General features: G+C 35.4%; 2 protein-coding genes across 2 annotated transcripts; both read left to right on the top strand.

Annotated features, from left to right (window-relative positions):
• Positions 1 to 421: 421 nt before the first annotated feature.
• LOC131145839 (uncharacterized) lies at positions 422 to 3,538 on the top strand. Its single transcript, XM_058095022.1, has 2 exons — positions 422 to 912; positions 2,314 to 3,538. Exon 2 carries the CDS (start codon positions 2,430 to 2,432, stop codon positions 2,934 to 2,936), a length of 507 nt encoding a protein of 168 aa, XP_057951005.1. The 5' UTR covers positions 422 to 912; positions 2,314 to 2,429; the 3' UTR covers positions 2,937 to 3,538.
• Positions 3,539 to 12,098: 8,560 nt separating this feature from the next.
• Positions 12,099 to 19,339, top strand: LOC131145831 (protein LHCP TRANSLOCATION DEFECT). The gene is made up of 2 exons (XM_058095017.1): positions 12,099 to 12,451; positions 18,958 to 19,339. The coding sequence occupies exons 1-2, from the start codon at positions 12,191 to 12,193 to the stop codon at positions 19,213 to 19,215; spliced, it is 519 nt and encodes a 172-aa protein (XP_057951000.1). The 5' UTR covers positions 12,099 to 12,190; the 3' UTR covers positions 19,216 to 19,339.
• Positions 19,340 to 20,368: the final 1,029 nt, after the last annotated feature.

Genomic DNA, 20,368 nt, shown 5'->3' with positions numbered 1-20,368 from the left:
TCTGACAAATTATAAGAAATGCATTAATAGGTAAGCAATGTTAAAATTTGTTATACATTATTGGTTCACAACTTAATAACTTAAATTTTTAGATAAAATTGGAATGTAATATGATATCAAAGTTAATTTCCAGTAAGTTTTAAGTTTAATCTTGTTATTTTTTTTAAAAAATATATATATTTTAGGTAAAGTATAATCTAACAAAGGATAATATTTTTTTTTTTTTTCAAGATTGGAACCTTCTATCATAAATGGAGGATTTTCTATAGGAAGTGCCGCTCTCTTTTACCAAAACAAGAAAAAAGAAAAGAAAAAGGATAATATTTTTTTTAATGGGTCAAAAGACTTTTGTAAGTAAGAGTTTAGCATCATTTTTATACATATATATATATATATATATATATATATATATTATATGCTTATGTTCAACAATGAAACTCATTCCCACCCCTACTTCCCAATTTTTTTTTTAACAAAATATAGAAAAAGGAAGGTTGAAATGAAGTGAAGCCACAGCATCATATTAAAATTTTCTTGTGTCCAGACTCTGCCTGGTTCTGTCGAAAATTTTAGCTGGCGGTGCCTAGGAAAGAGCAGCCAAACCAAACCCCATCTGCTCGGCACCCACCCACAATGATTTTGTCACAGCTCCTGCACTCTCTCCTTGACTGGTCGGACGCCTTCTATAAGAAGACTCCGCACAGTGAACAAGCTTGGATTTCTTGAAACTGACATGGTGATGCATGTGAAATTCACCAGCAAGCTTTAAAGATTTCAGTTGAATGGACTGATTTTCGTTGTGGGGTTGTGTATTTTTTTTTTCCATTCTCAGTTAATGCCTCTGTTGGGTGGAGTTTTAATGCGCCATCTCCAAACACGTTGGGAGCTCTAATGGTGCGCGGTGGCTTGTCGGTATAATTTCAATCTCCGTCTTTATGATCTCCTGCAAGCTCTGATGATCTGATGTCTATTGTTCTTTTGGATCTTGTTTTTTGACTAACATCTGCAGAATCTGATTATGGTTCTGTTTCTTTTTTCTTTTTTCTTTTTTAGTAACAAAAATGGATTTTGAGGCGATTTGTGAGAGTTCTAATGTTGGAAAAGTTCAGTGATTATCTAACCTCGAATTTAATTTGTGGATATTGATTTAAGTTTGATTTTTATGCTTAAACTTGTGGATTTGATTGGTTTTAAAGGGTTTAATATGATTTCAATTGATAGTTGATGTATGACATTATAGGATCTGAAAGACTGAAATTAAAAGGTTGAAATCGATGGAATTCGAATCATGGGTGTTGGTATATATTTGATTTCTTGCATTAAACCTCGTGAATTTGATAAGTTTTGGAGTTTAGTTTGATTGAAATCAATAGTTGTTGTGGTTAAGGGTGAAATAGCTGTTTGCTGAACGCATTTTTTCAATTCTAAACTTCTTGTCATTTTCTGGGTTTGTAGATATGGCAATTCCAACTTAAACCCCAAATCTATAATTTTTCATTTCGATTTGCACGTGCCTTTTATGTTAGTAATCATTCTCGATATGATAGAGGATTGGTTTTGCGTGTTATGTTTTGTCATCTCTTGTTGGTTTAAGATGAAGAAGTGAAGAACATTGACCAGTTCACTGCTGTTTTGCTCTTTTAGTCTGGTCTGCGCTGGTTTGGAGTTCAATTTTCTTAGCAATCTAAAGCTAATGCATTCTGGCTACAAGTCATAATTTCTTGACGGTAATTGATCAACAGCAAGAATTTACCTTGAAATCGATTGGATCATGAACCTTTTATTTCGAAGCTGATTAAATTCAAAGTTGGAGGATTCAAGTTGAGTTCTGAAAGTCTTGTTAAATAATTCAATTACTCACTCTCTGGGCATTCAAATCGAGTTTTTAAATTCCTTATTGGGTTATTTTCTGGTTTAGTCCTTTTGGGATTGTGCTCCTCATGAATAGGTTATTGTTGAATTTAATCCATTAGGGATGAAATCTTTTGTTTTGTGAATAAATGTACGGTTTTAGCAAAACTCACCTAGCTGAAAATTGGTTTCTGCTTATGCTACTTCTTCTCATCTCTCTCTGTCACACACACGCGCGCGTGCGCGCACGCGCACACACACGCGTGCACACACACACACACACACAATGCATTAAAAGACAAGTTGTTGGATGAATGAAAACATTCTGTTTATTTACATTGATGATTAGTTTGTTTATAGCTGGTTGAAAAAGTATTGCCTCTATTGCAAAGAAATCTTACATTTCCACTCAAAATTTATAATTCACATCTAATCGCATTGGGTGGCGCTATTGCATAACAGGCTCTTCAACTTGTTCGATAATAAATATTATTTGCAATAAGCATTGGAGACTAAGAAGTAAGAACTTCCCTGTTTTACAATCCCTCTGCCTCAGACGTTTGATTGAGATTGGAGACATGGCTCAGACATTAGACGCCATCAAGGGTGGAGGATCCATCAAGGTGGGCACCACTGGGAGAATTGGTGCTCTGATGACCAGAGAATTGGAGTCCATCAAATCTGCACCTCAAACTCCAGCATCTTCACGAACTAAAGCTCTACTGAATCCTGTTTCAGTTCCTTGCAGTGCTACTATTCCCAAAATATTAAAACCGAGGAGATCATTGGATGAAGGGAGCAGCAGTGGTGGTGGCAGCAGCAGCACAGCCACTTCTGGTCGTAAAAGCCTTGAAATTGCTCAGAAAACAAAAAGCTTCAACCGTAAAACCCATAGAATCCCAATGCTCAGCTCTGATAATATTTCCTCAGATGGAACTCCTACAAGAGAGAAAAAAGATAAAAAAGGACCTTATGTTGAAATTGTGGACATAAAATGTGGAAGAACAGATAGAGCATGGGCAAGCCCCATAAAAAACCAGATCAAGAAGCTCGGATTCTCAAAGCTCTCTGAGAGCATTGTCTAAACTTGCAACTTCTTTGCGTCATTTTTGAGATTCCTGTAACCGAACCCAGAAATTGCATTTGGCTGCTTGCTCTCGGCAACTTCCACCATCGAACAAATGTTTGGTAGCAGCCTGCTGCCTCTCTTCTTCTTTTTCTTTGCCGTAACCACAGATCCTAACTTGGGTCTGGAATGACTTGTGGAAGCGATGTCCGCAATATGGAACTGAGGCTTCTTAGTGCTCTCTTGACATCTTAGCTCAAGCCGTCGGAAGTACTCTATTTCTTGCATTACAAGGGCTCCCACCGTGCCTCTGGTGCCTATTTTTGCTGGAGCATTTGCAGCCATTTTTCCGGGGACTTTTGCAGCAAAAGTGGTGGATTTATACACTATGTTATCATTGGCTGGAGAGGGAGATTGTGGATGAAGCGAGTTGGTTTTGGGTCTTGGCTTGGTGGGGAAATTGCTTTGAATTTGGGCCATTTGTGGTTTGGCCTTATGCATGGCTTTGTCACATGAATTCTTTGCCTTCTGTTCTTTATCTATTGTGAGTAGCATGGGACTTGCCTCAGTTGGAGGATTGGATAGTGATATGGTCATTGTTTTCATGTGTTTGCAGTTAAAGCCTCTAGCTCCCTCTAATTTTTCACTTTCACCTTCTTATTAACTGCTACTACTACGAATCTTTTTAGGCTGCAATAAGAATACATTTGAAATGTTCAAACTTAGTGGTCCCCTTGCTCCGGCAGTGATATGAAGTAACTGCATGTGCATGATGAGGGAGATATACTCATATACTTGTTCTAGAACCTATCATCCCCCATCTCAGGATCAATTCAGTATCTTGGTGATGTGAGACTAAAGTCCAGAACTGGGTTACTCAGTTGCGTCTATTCTTAGTAACCTGTTGATATCCTTTCATGGATTCAATAGCGAGGGAAAAGGAAGGGGCTGTGCTTGGTTTGGTAAGAGCATGGTCAGAACTTTTCAGGCATGGGGGAAGAAATTCTAGCATTGCATCTTCTCACTTTGCGTCCACCCAGCCGATGTCACAGAGGGTGTGATTGTAAATCAATCAATTATTTCAAGCACTATGGTCTTGTCTTCCCACCCATGTCACTTTGCTCTTTGGAGGAACTCTTTGGTAGGCGTAGTTAATGATTTTTCCTACTCCAATTGACTTTACTGGATGGGTTGGGTGAGTTATAATAATGACAATATCTTTTGACTTGAAAAAGAGTTCTACACTTCCTATTCCCCTTACCAAAACTCTAGCCTAGTAATTTTAATTTCTAGAGAGGGCAAATAGGGGACTGCGGTATCGTTGCCCGATGACTTTCCGAACAATTTGGCGAACTTTTTGAAAAGGGTTGCTTTTAGTTTATGAAAAAGTATATGGGAGCATAGAGGGGGTAAAAGAAAGAGGGATTCCAGATGTATAGTTGCCAAGAAATCTTGCAAAGGTTTTGAGAATTTTAAAAAATATGAATAAGCCTACTTTATTTTATGTCATTGTATTGTATTACTTTATGTTATCGTCATTGTAAATTTCATTAGGTGTACATAGACTTCCAACGATATTGAATCTATTCTCATAATTTCCCTTCAACTGGGATAGACGCAGCTCCACGTGGAGGGGTCCGCTCTCCTTATAATTTCGCAATATAAATTTAACAATGAAAAGAGATTATGAGAAAGGATTGGACAATTGGGTTACAAAGGAGAAAATTATTTCTATAATTGTTGATTTTGAGTTTCAGTATATGTCAGTAATTTTTCTTATGTAATTTTAGTGTGAAAATTGTGTCAACATTGTTAAAGAATTTTTTTTTGTTTCATAAATCTTCACTTTTGGAGAGGGATTAAATAAATAAGATTAAATATTTTGTTCATTTGCCTATTGGAGGCCTCCTGCTTCCCCATGCATTGGATACCCTTCTTGCAACAAATTCGCCGTCGAACCCAGATCGTCGGTGGCCTATCTCGCCACCAATCCGGACCTCCACATCGTCGCATCCAATTTTTCATTTTATTCTCCAATTTTCTAGATCTTAGGCAGAGTACGGAGAAAGAGGGGAGATATATGTGATGTCCCGATTTTCGTATAATTTTTTTTTCAATAATAAATAAATAATCACTCGTCATCCACAACGTCCACAAATCGGTCACGTCAACAATCCTATTATCATTCATACGACCTGACCCGCATTGGGCACCAGGTAAAAAGTTATTTTATTATACAACCTAACAGCGGAAGACAGTATATTTATATCATTCAAAATACAATACCCAGAGTATCTACATACACACATATACATCATTATCACAAACTCAAAAACTACTCAACACTAGGGGAATTACACCTCCCCTAGTCCAGAAACTCATCCTGTGTGTCAAGGTCTCAGCTTCTAATGATCACGGAGCTCTATCGCCTTGCTTATCTTTGTCTCCTGAAAAATTTAGATAATTTGGATGAGACACATTTTAGTAAGAAGGAATAAATTATTTACAGTTTGTGACCATATGAGTTCAATTATAATACACTTTACTTTTCAAATCATCATTTCATATGAGAAAATATACTGATATATACATTCTCATAATCATATAGATATACAACACAAACTTTTATAAGCTTTAAAATAATTTCTCAAATTTAATGATTTCTAACACATAATTATCCGCGACGTTCCTGAGAATAGGGAAGATTAACCGCCCATACAGGTAGCTTCTCTCTGCCCTAACACGTTATGCAGTCAGGTATGACCACATCTGATACCTATTAGGGCACTCACCTTACTGGAGAGTTTCACTTCGCCTCAATTATTTATATTATTAACTCACACGGTTTCATTTCTCAATTTTATCATTCTTTATTTCTCAACTTCCATTCTTTCTTTCATTTCTCATTTTAGCCAATTTTATCATTCTTTCACTTTTCGTTTCCATTTTATTTTTCGGCTCATGAGTATCATCGGTATCAAATACTAACATCGTGTCTGTAACTCATGGCCACCCTGAGGATCTTTCTATCCACGCCATGCTTCCCCCCCATGGTCAAGGTTGTGCGGCCCGAAGGCTGGATTTAACTGCGGTTGCCCAACTCGATTAGATCAAAGTATCATATCACATATCGCGTCTGTAGTACGACTGGTCGGCCCATAACCTTGATCCGGACTTAAGGGGCCTAACAACCCTACAAAATGACTCAGTCGACTATCACACCATACGCTCCAAGAGTCCGTGTGGTTGTACTAACACCACTAGCAACTGTACCGTGCTCAATATCATAACCATTCATTAGGGTTCACTACCACATACCCGCAATCATTATGCGGTATTGACATTTCATCAATCATATTTCAATATATCACAATTCATTTCAACGTAAATATTCTCATCATTTTCTGTTCACATTTCATCATCTCGTAATAATATATATTATATTTCACGTATTTTCATATTTTCCCAAAATACTCATACCAGTAATTTGTATAAATTCATTTCTCATGCAAATGATTTCCACTCACATATAAATATCACATTTCATTATTTTTCACTAATCACATCAATTATTCTCATTTCAATATTTTCTCAGAAAATACCCATCGTTATATTTCACATTTTTCAATACATGTCATGTGCCACACAATTTTCATCTAATATTCATAATATATTATTTTCACACTCCAAAATATCACAATTTAAAATCACTCAAATGCCACACAATTTATCTGATATTTATATCGTAATAATTTCCAAACAAAATATCATAAACATATTTTCACATATTAATTTAAACAGTAATTCTAAAAATACTGTTATAATTTATTTCCCTTACCTGACTTACTGAGAGTCTCGTTAACACCTAGATCATACGCCCTTGGCTCCCGAAACTCAACTCCTACAATTTACATTTTTCCCAGATTAATTAACCAAATTTTCTAAAATACTACCCATCTAGCGTTCTCTAGGCTCCATACACCCCAAATTAACATTTAAACTAATATTTAACACCCCTATTTAATTTTCTGAATTTTGCCTGCGAGTCCCAAAATTACACCTGTGGCGCTCACCTGGGCCCTAAATTTTGAACATTTTACTTCAACTCCAGATGCTCAACCTTTTAACATTTCTAAATTAATCCTAATTAATTAAAAATAAGCCCTTTAATAACCCTCGTACCCCAAATTTAGGATTTTGACCACGACAACCCCACTAGAATTTCGTCCTGCTAGACTTATAGAGAATCATCCCTAGATTCTTGTGGTGGTATCCGTTCGTCAATCGGACTTATAATTTGCAAGAAATTAAAGAAAAATGGGAAATTGACTTACCCCAGGAAATACGTTTACACTGCTCCTACCACCGATCCGTTCTGGTAGAAATGACGGCAGCGGAGAATGGAGTCCAGCGGTATCTTCCAATTTTCGATCGGGCGAAAATCCGCCACAAAATCGAGGAGAGAGAGAGAGAGATTATAGGGTTGCATAGGTTTTTTTTAGTGAAGATGACTCTTAAAGCTTCAGGAGTGAATAATAATAATAATAATAATAATAATAATAATAAATTTAATTAATAATAATATATTTTATTAATAAAAATAAAAATAAATTTTAATTATTTTTTTCTTATTATTGTTTTTATAAATCTGATTAATTAATTAATTAATTAAAATTTTTTTTTTTGAATAACTCCACTAATCTTCTATATCCTTTTTGGGGTTATTACAATATAGAAGAGAGTAATGAAGAAGAAGAACCTTGGACTTTACATTCCTAAAATATTCCTTTTAATTTTTTCAAATGGGGCAGACAACGTTAACGTTGTCTCCCTTCAATTGCCTCCCCATATCATGTGTCAAAAATTTTAAAGGATAAGCGCAGCTCCATGTAGAGGGGCCGGCTCCCCTTATAATTTCCCTAGGGGAAGAGGGGAGCAGTTGCAACATGATGCTTGCTATTTTATTTTATTTTTTAATTGTATTTTTAAAAAATGTCATTGTTTTGATTGGCATGTATGCGTGTCTGCATGCGCCTACACACGGTTCTCCATGCGTTGGCGCATGCAGGCACATATTGGCCTGATTTTTTTTTTTTTAAAGAAAAATATTTAATTTTTTTAAAAAATAATTTATTAAATTAAAGAGAAAGGTATGTGAGGTTTACTAAAAGTGATCAAAATTTTCATAAGTATCCAAAAATGTTAGAAATTACAGAAAAGTTAGAATGTTGTCTTGATTCTCATGTAGATGTCAAAATTACAATATAATCTTTTCTTATCATTTTAGAGTGCTCAGATTACCTAGTGTACTTAGATTTGACAAAAAATCAAAAAGTTAGAAATGAAGGGACTTTCCCCTTGATTTTTGTGTTTAGATGTAGCGACCCGAAAAATAATAGCATTTTAGTATAATAAGAAGGAGAGAAAATATATACAGAAATAGAAGAAGGTCGTAGATTTCGTCAACGAATGCTACGCGTTCGTCGACGAAGGTATAAAGGATTTCGTCGACGAGAAAATACCGATAGACGGTTCGGACTGCTATGAATTTCATCGACGAACACAGGGTCTCGTCGACGAATTTTATGAAGGGCTCGTCGATGAGGTGACGTGTCTCGTCAATGAACCTGACCCTATAAATAGTGGAAACCCGGGATTTTTATCATTTTTCACCGAGCTCTCTCTCTCTCTACGTCTCCCTCTCCTTTCTCTCTTCGATTTCGGCCCCACCAGTCGCCAGATCGATGATCCAAAGCTACCACGACACTCCTGGCAGAGTTCTCTACAAATCTGTTGGAGCGGATCGTCGGGAAAATAGAGTTGAAATTCATCCCAAATTCAGGGTAAGACCTTTTAGTCCCCTTTTGGTCTTATGACAATTATAAGAAATGATGTGGGCGGAGAAATACTGATATTATGTTCTGACATATATTGTTTTCAGGGTGTTTTGTAGGAGGCCTTGCGGGTGTTAGGTTGGTATTTCGTAGGAGCTTTCTAGAAGTCAGGTAAGGGAAATATGCTATGCTAGACATTTTTTAAGATATGATACAGTTTATTTAATTATGAAAATTATGTATTTAGTATGGTGTGGCTTGTGAATATGTATATGGTACGGGGATATGTTTTACGAATTTAGTTTCATGATTTTACGAATTTCAGCATTATAATTATGCGAATTTCAGTACCATGATTTTATGGATTTTAGTAACATGATTATACGGATTTCAGTACCATGATTATACGAATATCAGTATTATGATTATGCAGTTACAGTGTTATGATTATACAGTTCTCAGATTTACAGTACAGTTTATCCAGCATCATGGTTATTATGATTACTTCAGAATCATGATAAATCAGATAGATATGTATAGAAATATATTATATGATATCAGACCCTGTTGGACTTGCAGCTACAGAGCACGGTACCGTTGCTACAGATATTATGTTACTTATTTAGTGCAACCACCTATTCAGATAATACGTGGTAAGGTCGATCACCTAAGCCCTTAAAGAGATTAGGTTTCCCATCCAGATATGGGTTGAGGTGGGCAGATCGACTGACAGAGTTCAGTGATTTATTCCTAGTTGGCCAGTTAGGGTAAATCCAGCCTACACGCCGCAGAACCCTGTCATGAGGGGGGCAAGTCATGACACAAAGATAGCCACAGGGAACAGTTTCAGTTACTATTACATATGTACCGATTTACAGAAACAGGGACCATATTTATGTACACTAGAAGTACTTTGAATTATAACCTATAATGCTGCTATGTTAAACAACATGGAAAGGGGTGGTGTATTTAATTATTTGTACTGTACTTTTTTATTCAGTTATTCATGTTTATATGAAAACAGATTTCATGATATATAGTAGCTTATTTTCCACACACTAGTAATAGCATATTTCTTCTTACTGAGCGTTGGCTCATTCCAGTGTTGAAACATTTTTCAGGTGATACAGGTAGGCGAGCAGATCAGGCTCGCAAGTAGAGGGGCGTTAGTAGTGCCTTGTCAAATAGTGAGTATCATTTTTGGGAGTATTTTTGTATAGCCCTCACCAGTTGAGGTTATTTTGGGATCAGTGATATATGTATATATTTTGGGGAAAACATTTCTGAACTATGGTATTGTATGTAATGATTTATGGTTATGTTACATGATTTCCGCTTCTTACTGCTTAGGTTTTGGTTGGGTTTACCCCCAGCATGGTATTAAAGCGTGTAGAATATTGGTGAAAAAAATAAAAATAAAAATACCAGTTAATTAAGCAGGTCATTACATTAGATCACCCGGTGCAGTAATGAAAAAGGATAAGAAAAACTAGAAATGACGAGGTTTTACATCTATTTGTGAGCTCAAAGTCAAAATTATTGTCAGACCTCTTCTTGCTATCTTGGATTGCTCTAAATCATTTAGTGTAGTTAGAGTTGCATCATTTGACGGAAAGAGTGTAAAAAAGCTCAAAATGACTAGAGTTTTACCTCAATTTGCATGCACAAAGTCAAAATCGCTATTAGACTTTTTCTTATCATTTCAAACTGTTCTAAATCACTTGATGTGGTTAGAATTGGAAAAAAATAGGTAGAAAAGTCCAGAATGATAAGGATTTGCCTTGATTTGCATGTCCAAATTCAAAATCACCGTTAGATATTTTTTACTATTTTGAATTGTTCCAAATCATCTGGTGTAGTCATAATTGATAAAAGAAAGGGGCAGAAAAGCTCATAATGACAAGGATTTTACCTCAATTTGCGTGCCCAAAGTCAAAGTCATTGGTAGACTTCTTACTATTTTGGACTATTTCAAATCATTTGGTGCAGTCATAATTAACAGAAAAATGGCAAAATTGCCTAAAATAACAATGGTTTTATCTCGATTTGCATGTATGATGTCAAAATCATTGTTGGACCTTACCTTATTATTTCAAACTATCCTAGATCATCTCGGACAATCAAAAATGACAAAAACAAAACAGAAAAAGTAAAAACACAAAGGTAGAAGGTAGGAAAATGTAAAAGACTTGTCAACTTTTGTTTTGGGCATTTAGTCATAAAAATCTTAAAAAATTTAGTCTTAACTCATTTTTTCTTTGGATAATTTTAGGGCTTACTTGATATCATTGTTGTTTTCTATTTTTGTTTTTGTATCTAAACGATGAAAAAATATATTATAAAAATATGTTTGTTTATATTTTTAGTTTTTTGTTTTTATTGTCAGTTTTTACTAGTTTGCAAAAAAGATTGGAAAATAAGATTTATGATTTTTAGTTGTTATTATAACCTATTGCTAGAAATTTTGATATCCAAAATATTTCTTTTAAATTAAATCATTCGTTTTATACACTTTAAATTTAAATCATATAAAATGACCATATAAATTTAATTATAATTAAAATAAAAATATACATATTTTTTTAACGAAAAATTCATGAAGCCAATGACAAAATATTTTTGACTATTTTTTAATTGTCATGTCTAATTATTATAAAGTAAAATTAAAAAGTATAATAATTAAGTAAAATAATTATAATAATTTTTTTTTATTATTGTATTTCTTAATGTGTATTATTCTACAGTTTTATTATTTTAAAAATATTTTTATAATATTATTTAATTTAAAGATGAAAAATGAATTTTTTTAATCAAAATTTTAATTAATTTTAATTTTATAAATATTAACCAAATAGGTTGTTGGTTTTTGATTTTCATTTCAATAAATTTTGACAGCGATACCAAATGATTCCTTACCTTTAAACTACCTCCAAATTATTATCATTTCAAATAAATTTGTATTCAAAATTATAATCTTTAGGTCATTAGTTTAATCGTACAATGTGTTTGATTCATGACGAAATGAGATGAAAATATAATGAGTTAAAAACTAAATAAAATCATGAAAAAAAACAAGCAATAAACATAAGTTTGTTTAATTCCATTTTTTACATAATAATGTATAGATATTTGTATTTTTTTCAAATTTTCATATTTACAAGCTCTAATTTAAAAGAGACTTTAATAGTTTTGAACTTTAATTTAATGTGGGAAAAACAATCTTACGTGAATTAAATCTTTATGAAAATGTTCCTCACGTAATTCATTTAATTAACTGATTTTTTTTAAAAAAAATTGTTTTAATCAATGCACAAAAGTAAAAAAGTTAACCAATGAATAAACAAAATGCACAAATTTTTTTTACTACACAAGGAGTGGATGGCGTTGAGGGGATAAGGCTGTTTATTGGGTTTTGCAGGTTAGTCACTGAGGCTCAGCCATGGCTTCAGTACCCTTCACTGCTATTCCGCTGCACATCACCTCAATTCCTCGTACTTCTTCTTCCTTCTCCAAACTCAGTTCTCAGCTTCTGGGTGTCCGAAAGAGGGTCGGATGCTTCGGACCTTCCAGAATCGGACCTTCCAATGGCTCCAGAGCCATGTGCTGGTTCAAATTCGGTAAAAGCGGCGTCGATGCTGAAGGCGCCGGCATTTATGGCAGCCAATCCCGTGACGATTTCGACCGTGACGACGTCGAACAGGTCCTCTTTCTCTCTCTCTCTCTCTCTCTCTCTCTCTCTCTCTCTCTCTCTCTCTCATGTGAATGTGCCAATGTGGTATGTGGGTATTGTGAACGAACTGTTTTTAAAAAAAAAATTTTTTTTTTTCAGATTTTGAACTTTGGAGTTGTTAGATTAATGGGTTGTTAGAGTCAATAATTATTGACTATGTTCTTTTTTTCCTCTTTTTGGTATGATTTGATGTTAGCAATTATATATGAACATGAGAAATTAGATAATGGAATATGGATTTTTTCCCCCTTTTCCCAGATTTAGTACTTTGCTTAAAATTTGCTGCAATTATGGGTTTCTCTTCAATTGCATTGCCTGTTTGCATTTTTTTTTTAATTCATGAAGAACCAATTCATCTCCTAAATGTTGATCTAATTGATCAAAAGACAGCATGTTGTAAAGGAATGGAAAGGGAAATATGGGATAGCGTAGGAGATATGACATGCAGACTCAGAGTTGCGGAGACACTTTACTAAAGGCCAGAGTATTCACTCCACCCCTTTGCCACCCTTTTTAGCTCAGAAGTTTAATGACGAGATCCAGGTACAGGTGTTTCTCTGCAAATATTGGGTACTGTTAGGAATCGGAGGAACCCATGGGTGGGCTTGATACACATGGGTGAACAACAACTTGACCCAAAAGCTTAAATCTATTGGGTCTTGGGTCCAACCATGTATATAAGCACCCATCATCTACTCTAATTTTCCAATGTGGGACAAGTTCACAAGTAGAATTCTCAACAATCTCCCCCTCACTTGTGAGTTCTAACTACTCCCCCTTGAACGGATATCGTCTCCCTTATGAGAGTAAGTCCAATTCTCCAACAGTTGCTTAAGTGGGCCTTACCACTGGCGCCTTACGTGCGTCGGATTGCATTCCACGTGCCTCCGAATCAATCCTACCTCTCACGTCTTGATCCTATTCGGATCCATCCGCAGCCTAGATGATCCTTATTGGCCTCAGCCACACATTTGGTCCTCCAACTGTTAGCACGTCAGGAGAATTAGCTTCACGTCTCGACTTTTTACGATGTCACTTACCTAAACTTATGAACCGTCGGCTCTGATACCACTTGTTAGGAATCGGATTAGGAATCGGAGGAGCCCATGGGTGGGCTTGATATACATGGGTGAATACCAACTTGACTCGAAAACTTAAGCTTATTGGGTCTTGGGTCCGTGTATATAAGCACCCATCATCCACTTTAATTTTCCAATGTGGGATAAGCTCACAAGTGGAATTCTTAACAGGTACATGATAGCTTAAGGACAAAGAATGCAGATTTTGAGCCATAGGAAAGATGTTGCGTGACTCATGAAGCTGAATCAATTTAATTTGTTGCTCTTCTTTAGGATTATGACCATTTCTTCATGCTAATTTTTAGGCACTTAGCCGTTATGCTCACATGTACCAGATTTTTCTACAATTCAATTTTCATTATGCTGTATAAATAGATAGTTCGTTGCTCAATAAAATTCAGTTTTCTGCAGTCTCTAAATTAGCTTCTCTTATTATCCTTAGTCTTTGGTTTCTAAAAAATCCAACAGATTGGAATCAAAGCAATAATCTTGAGGGACTTGTGAAATTGAGAGAGCTCAAACACAATTCCTAAACACTTATCACCTATCTCTCAAAAAAAAAAAAACACAACCTATTCAGAATGAATTCAGAAAATTCATTCACTACAATTGCACCTCCAGTGTTTGATGGAACAAATTATCAGATATCAGCTGTTAGAATGGAAGCCTATCTTGATGCTAATGATCTATATGAAGTTGCTGAACAAGTATATGAAGCTCCACCCCTGCCAAACAATCCAACTCTTGCACAAATCAAAAATCAAAAGGAGAGGAAGCAAAGAAAATCAAAAGCAAGAGCAACCTTGTTTGCAGCAGTCTCATCCACCATTTTTACCAGAATAATGACACTGAAAACAGTCAAGGAAATTTGAGATTTTTTGAAGCAAGAATACCAAGGAAATGAAAGGGTCAAAAGGATGCAAGTGCTGAATTTGATCTGAGAATTTGAGATGCAAATGATGAAAGAATCAGAAACAATCAAGGAATATTTTGACAGACTTCTTGGCATTGTCAACAAGGTAAGACTCCTTGGTACTGATTTTTCTGATTCTAGAATTGTTCAAAAGGTCCTAGTCACAATTCTTGAAAAGTTTTGAGGCTACAATTTCATCTTTGGAAAATTCAAAAGATCTGTCAAGCATTACCTTGGCATAATTTTTGAACGCACTGCAGGCATAAGAACAAAGGAGGCTTATGAGGCAAAAAGGATCTGTGGAGGGTGCTTTTCAAGCCAAACCACAGAACAACAATGGTGGCAAAAAGAAAAAAAAACAAAACAAAACAAAAACAACAAGCCTGGAGGTTAAGCAAGCAACAACAAAAATAGCCAAAACAGCAACACTCAAGTCTTTCCACCTTCAGTTAGGGCATATGGAAAGGATATGCAAGACTCAACAGCAATAAGGAGAAGCCAAGGCTGCTGAGGATTAACCTCAAAAGGAGCAGCTGTTTGTGGTATCATGCTTTGCCACCAACAGCACCACAGATTAGTAACTTATAGATAGTGGTTGTACAAACCACATGACTTATGATCAAGAGCTCTTTAGAGAGCTTGACAAGACTGCTATTTCTAAAGTCAAAATTGGAAATGGAGCACACATTGTAGTAAAAGGCAAGGGAACAGTAGCGATTGAAGGCCACACAGGGTTGAAATTAATTTCTGATGTTTTATATGTTCCTGAAATTAATCAAAACCTTTTGAGTGTTACTCAGTTGTTGAAGAAAGGCTATAAGGTGTTGTTTGAAGACAGAAACTGTGTGATTAAAGATACAAAAGACATAGAGGTGTTCAAAGTTCAAATGAAAGGTAAAAGCTTTGCCTTGGATTTGATGAAAGAGAAGCAGACTGTTGTATACAAAGAAGGTAGCTATACAGTGCTTTGGCAGAAGAGATTGGGGCATTTCTATCATGTCGCTCTACTTTTCATGAAGAAGAACAGTCTGGTGAAATACTTGCCTAAATTAGAGGAGGAGCCTCCTAAATGTGCTGCCTGTTAGTATGGGAAGTAGACCAAGCTTCCTTTTCAACAAAACAAGGCTTGGAGGGCTACAAAGAAGCTGCAATTAATACACACAGACATGGGAGGACCAATGAAAACACCATCATTGAATGACAATACGTATTATATTATTTCATTGATGATTCCTCAAGAATGTGCTGGATTTATTTTATGAAGCTTAAATCTGAGGTTGCTGACATCTTTGGGAACTTTAAAGCTTGGATTGAAACTTAAAGTGAATGCAAAATGCAAGTGATCAGGTCTAATAATGGAACTGAATATACCTCTGGAAAATTTAGCAAGTTTTGTGAAGATGCAGGCATCAAACATCAGTTGACAGCACCTTACACTCCTCAATAGAATGATGTTGTGGAGAGGGAAAACCGGACAATTATGGAGATGACAAGGTGCTTGCTTCATGACAAAGGGCTGCCAAAGAAATTTTGGGCCGAGGTTGTAAATACAATAATTTTTCTGCTAAACAGATTGCCAACAAAAGCTTTGCTGAAAAAGACTCCATTTGAAGTATGGTATGACTATAAACCAAAGTTGCTTAATCTGAAGACATTTGGTTGCCTATGTTTCTCTTACATCCCTCAAGTTAAGAGAAACAAATTGGACAAAAATGCAGAATTTGGGATTTTTGTAGGCTATAGCTCAATTTCAAAGGCCTACAGGATCTACATACCACAAAACAACAAAGTAATTGTCAGCAGGGATGTTTAATTCCTTGAGTTAGATAACTGGAGTTGGGAGAATGATAAGAAGCTTGAGCTTCAGGAGGAAAATGATGATATGGATGATGAACCTGTTAGAAGAATCAGATCACTCTCTGACATATATTAGAGGTGTAATGTTGCTATAATGGATCCTACAGGGTATGAAGAAGCTGTAACTGATTAGAAGTGGATAGCTACAATGAAGGAGGAGCTAAAGATGATTGAAAAGAGCTAAAGATGATTGAAAAGAACCAGACATGGAAGTTGGTAACTAGACCTAAACACAAGAAAGCTATAGGAGTCTTATGGGTTTATAGGACCAAGCTCAATCCTGATGGTTCTGTAAACAAGCACAAGGCAAGACTTGTTGTCAAGGGATATGCCTAGATGTTGGAGTAGATTTTTTTGAAACTTTTGCCCCAGTTGCCAGGTTAGATACCATAAGGATGTTGCTGGCTCTTGCTGCACAAAAAGGCTGGGTTATACACCAAATGGATGTCAAGTCAGCCTTTTTGAATGGATACTTGGAGGAAGAAATTTTTGTGGAGCAACTTGAAGGGTTTGTTTTTCAAGGGCACGAGGAGAATGTATATCAATTGAAAAAAAAACCTTGTATGGTTTAAAATAGGCACCAAGGTCTTGGTATAGCAGAATTGATGCACACTTAGTGAACTTAGGCTTTGAAAAAAGTCTGAGTGAATCTACTTTATATATCAAGATGACTGATGATGAAATGCTTGTGGTATCTTTGTATGTAGATAATCTACTCATTACAGGAAGTAACAAGGAGTTGATTAACAAGTTTAAAGAAGAAATGAAAGATGTCTTTGAAATGACAGACCTTGGGAGGATGGCATTCTTCCTTGGTATGCCGGTACATCAAAAGAAAAATGAAATATTTCTATGCCAGCATAAATATGCAAAGGAAGTCCTCAAGAAATTCAACATGGAAGAGTGCAAGCCAACTGCAACTCCAATAAATCAAAAGGAGAAGTTTTGCAGAGAAGATGGAGCTGAAAAGGTGGATGAAAGGCTGTACAGGAGCCTAATAGGCTGCCTAATGTATTTAACTGCAACCAGGCTAGATATCATGCACGCAACGCATTGTTCTAGTGAAATTCATTTTCAAGCAGAAAAAATAATTCTTAGGTATGTTGAGGTAACAATTGATTATGGAATAAGATTCAGTCAAGTTAAAAACTTCAGTCTCCATGGTTATTCTGATAGTGATTGGGCTGGATGTGATGATGATATGAGAAGCACCTCAAGTTACTGTTTTAGCTTTGGTTCTGGGATTTTTTCATGGTGTTCTAAGAAGCAAGAAGTCATAGCTCAATACACAGCAGAAGCAGAATATGTAGCTGCTGCTGCTGCTGTGAATCAAGTCCTTTGGATCAAGAAACTTATGACAGATTTGCATATGGAACAACAAAAAGGCACACAAATATTTGTGGACAACCAAGCTGCAATTTCAATAGCTAATAATCCAGTGTTCCATGGCAAAACAAAACACTTCAAAATAAAATTTTATCTTCTAAGAGAGGTACAAAGGGAAGGAGAAGTGCAGCTGATCTACTGCAAAACAGAAAATCAAAGTGTTGAAATCCTAAAAAAGGCACTTCCGAAGATTAGATATGAATTCTTGGGGCAGAAGCTTGGTGTATGCAGCTCCAAAGTCAAGGAGGAGTGTTGACTGGCATGACTCATGAAGCTGAATCAGTCTTATTTGTTGCTATTCTTTAGGATTTTGACCATTTCTTCATGTTAATTTTTAGGCACTTAGCCGTTATGCTCAACATGTACCAGATTTTTCTGCAATTCAGTTTTCATTATGCTGTATAAATAGATAGTTTGTTGCTCAATAAAATTCAGTTTTTTGCAGTCTCTAAATTAGCTTTTCTTATTATCCTTAGTCTTTGGTTTTTAAAAAATCTAACAAAAGAAATAAATATGAGAATCTTTATTACCTAGCAAAGCCCATTTGAAAGTCAGAGGTAGTTACCTTTCTATGAGGTTGAATGGAGGCATACAAAGAAGGTCAAGATTGAAACTGAATGATTATGACATTATATTCCCTTCTTGTAGATTTGTGAACACTGATTTTCAATGGGAAACTGTAAGGAGTTCTCAAATGGGGAACTGCATTAGAATACCATAGAAAAGATCCATAAGCTTGTAATTTTAATACCTGCCTGCTCAATTTCAGTACTGAGAATTATGATTTTCAATGCTTACTGGCCGGAAGATTTCAAGTATTGTGTCGTTAGGTATGAAGGGGAGTTTAGGTGCAATGGTAAAGTTGTTGCCATGTGACTTGGAGTTCATGGGTTCGAGGCGTAAAAATAGTCTCTTGCAAAAATTTAAGGTAAAGCTGCGTACTATAAACTCATTATGATCCGCCCTTTTCCTGAACCCCGCATACACAGCAGCTTTGTACACCGGGCTGCCCTTTTCTTTTTTTTTTTCTTGTTCATTGTTAGATATCTTAAATATAAAGTACCAGACTTTGGTAAGGGTTGTGCAGCAGTTATTCTGAATCTTAAATTGCCTTATGTTATATATTGTTTGTACCAGCATCTATCTATGCATATAACTAATCAGAAAAGGTGATGAGCCAAGCATATGAACTGCCAATTGCATTAACCGAGTAAAGGTTAAACAGCTGATTTTACTTGCAGTACTTCAACTACATGGGAATGCTTGCTGTTGAGGGTTCCTACGATAAGATGGAGGCACTTTTAAGCCTGAACATCCATCCAGTTGACATATTGTTGATGATGGCTTCCTCAGAAGGTGACATGCCCAAAGTTGAGGAGCTACTAAGAGCTGGAGCAAGTTATACCGTGAAGGACGCAGATGGACAAACAGCGCTTGAGAGAGCTGCCAGCAGTGAAATCAGGGATTTCATCCTAAATTTTTCAGCTCAGAAGGCATAATCTAAATCTTCATCTAGAGTACAGTTTTTTCTGTTAACAATCCATATGTTTTAACCATCATTTTTTTTTTCTTTGAATTTTGTGTGATGTTTTAATCTTGCCATAAGCTTCTTTTTTGACTAAACTAGTTCTGAAGGGCTACCCTACTCCGCATATGATCATAAATGGAAGAGAATTATAGAGTTAAAAGAATTGAAAAGCATGCATTTTTCTACTAGTAAGCAACTAGGAAAGTGAAAAGCAATTGTACAATTACATATCGACACTTCACAGACTTGTAGTCGTAGAGACCATTGCCTTGTATTAAGAATCAGAAATTTCACATGAAAGGAGTTTGGAAATTTCTCTACCCCCAGCAGATCCCTTAACTTCCTCATTTATAAATTTAGATTTCACCATATCAGATTGAACCATGCAAGCTAACTCCAAAATTTGCTCATTGTTCTTTGTCTCCTGTCATTCATACTAATTGCATTGGAATGTCAAAAGCTTCAACCCTTGTCAGGAGCAAACAAAAAAAAAAAAAAATTATACCCGCATTGAGTTTAGTAGTATAGATTTTACGTCTTAAATTTATATTTGTGTGGATTTGGATAAAAACAAAGTATAAATTGTATTGAATTTCTTTTAAATTCACACAAATTCAAATTCAAAGTTTGAAATTCATGTTATAAGAATAATTGTATTGGTTTTTACAATTAAATGAAATATGCTTGCAAATAAATAAATAATTATCGTACATCAGGCTTGAGATGAAAGAGAAGCGAGATCAAGACAAATATGTATCACTATTTAAAATACGTAAATATGGATTCATGCCTGCAAATATTCAAAAGAAATAGCCCAAATTGTTTCAAAAATTTAAAATTTTATTTGCAGTAGAAGATGTTAGATGGCATTGTGAAAAATTCATCAAATAAGTTTTTGGAGCCTCAACTGTTTATTCATATTACAAACTACTGAAAGTCAAAACGTAAACATCCCAATTACTTTTTTTTTTTTTAAATCAAATCATTCAACTGCTAAAGCCACAAATGGAAATTATAGTTTTAATGGAGCAGCATGTGAAGAGAATTACATTATCAAAGCTACATTACAAATAATGTTAAGATGCCTAACAAAAACCCTTATATTATGTATTTCTCAGTGTTAC

The sequence above is a fragment of the Malania oleifera genome, chromosome 1 (genome assembly GCF_029873635.1).
Source record: "Malania oleifera isolate guangnan ecotype guangnan chromosome 1, ASM2987363v1, whole genome shotgun sequence".
NCBI classification, from domain to species: Eukaryota; Viridiplantae; Streptophyta; class Magnoliopsida; order Santalales; family Ximeniaceae; genus Malania; species Malania oleifera.
Note: the sequence above shows the minus strand (reverse complement) of the source record. Positions and strands in the feature narration are given on the sequence as shown.

Coding starts and splice junctions, on each gene's coding strand:
- LOC131145839 (XM_058095022.1), top strand. CDS start 2,430: ATGGCTCAGACATTAGACGCCATCAAGGGTGGAGGATCCATCAAGGTG.
- LOC131145831 (XM_058095017.1), top strand. CDS start 12,191: ATGGCTTCAGTACCCTTCACTGCTATTCCGCTGCACATCACCTCAATT. Junction 12,452..18,957: donor ACCGTGACGACGTCGAACAG/GTCCTCTTTCTC, acceptor TTTTACTTGCAG/TACTTCAACTACATGGGAAT.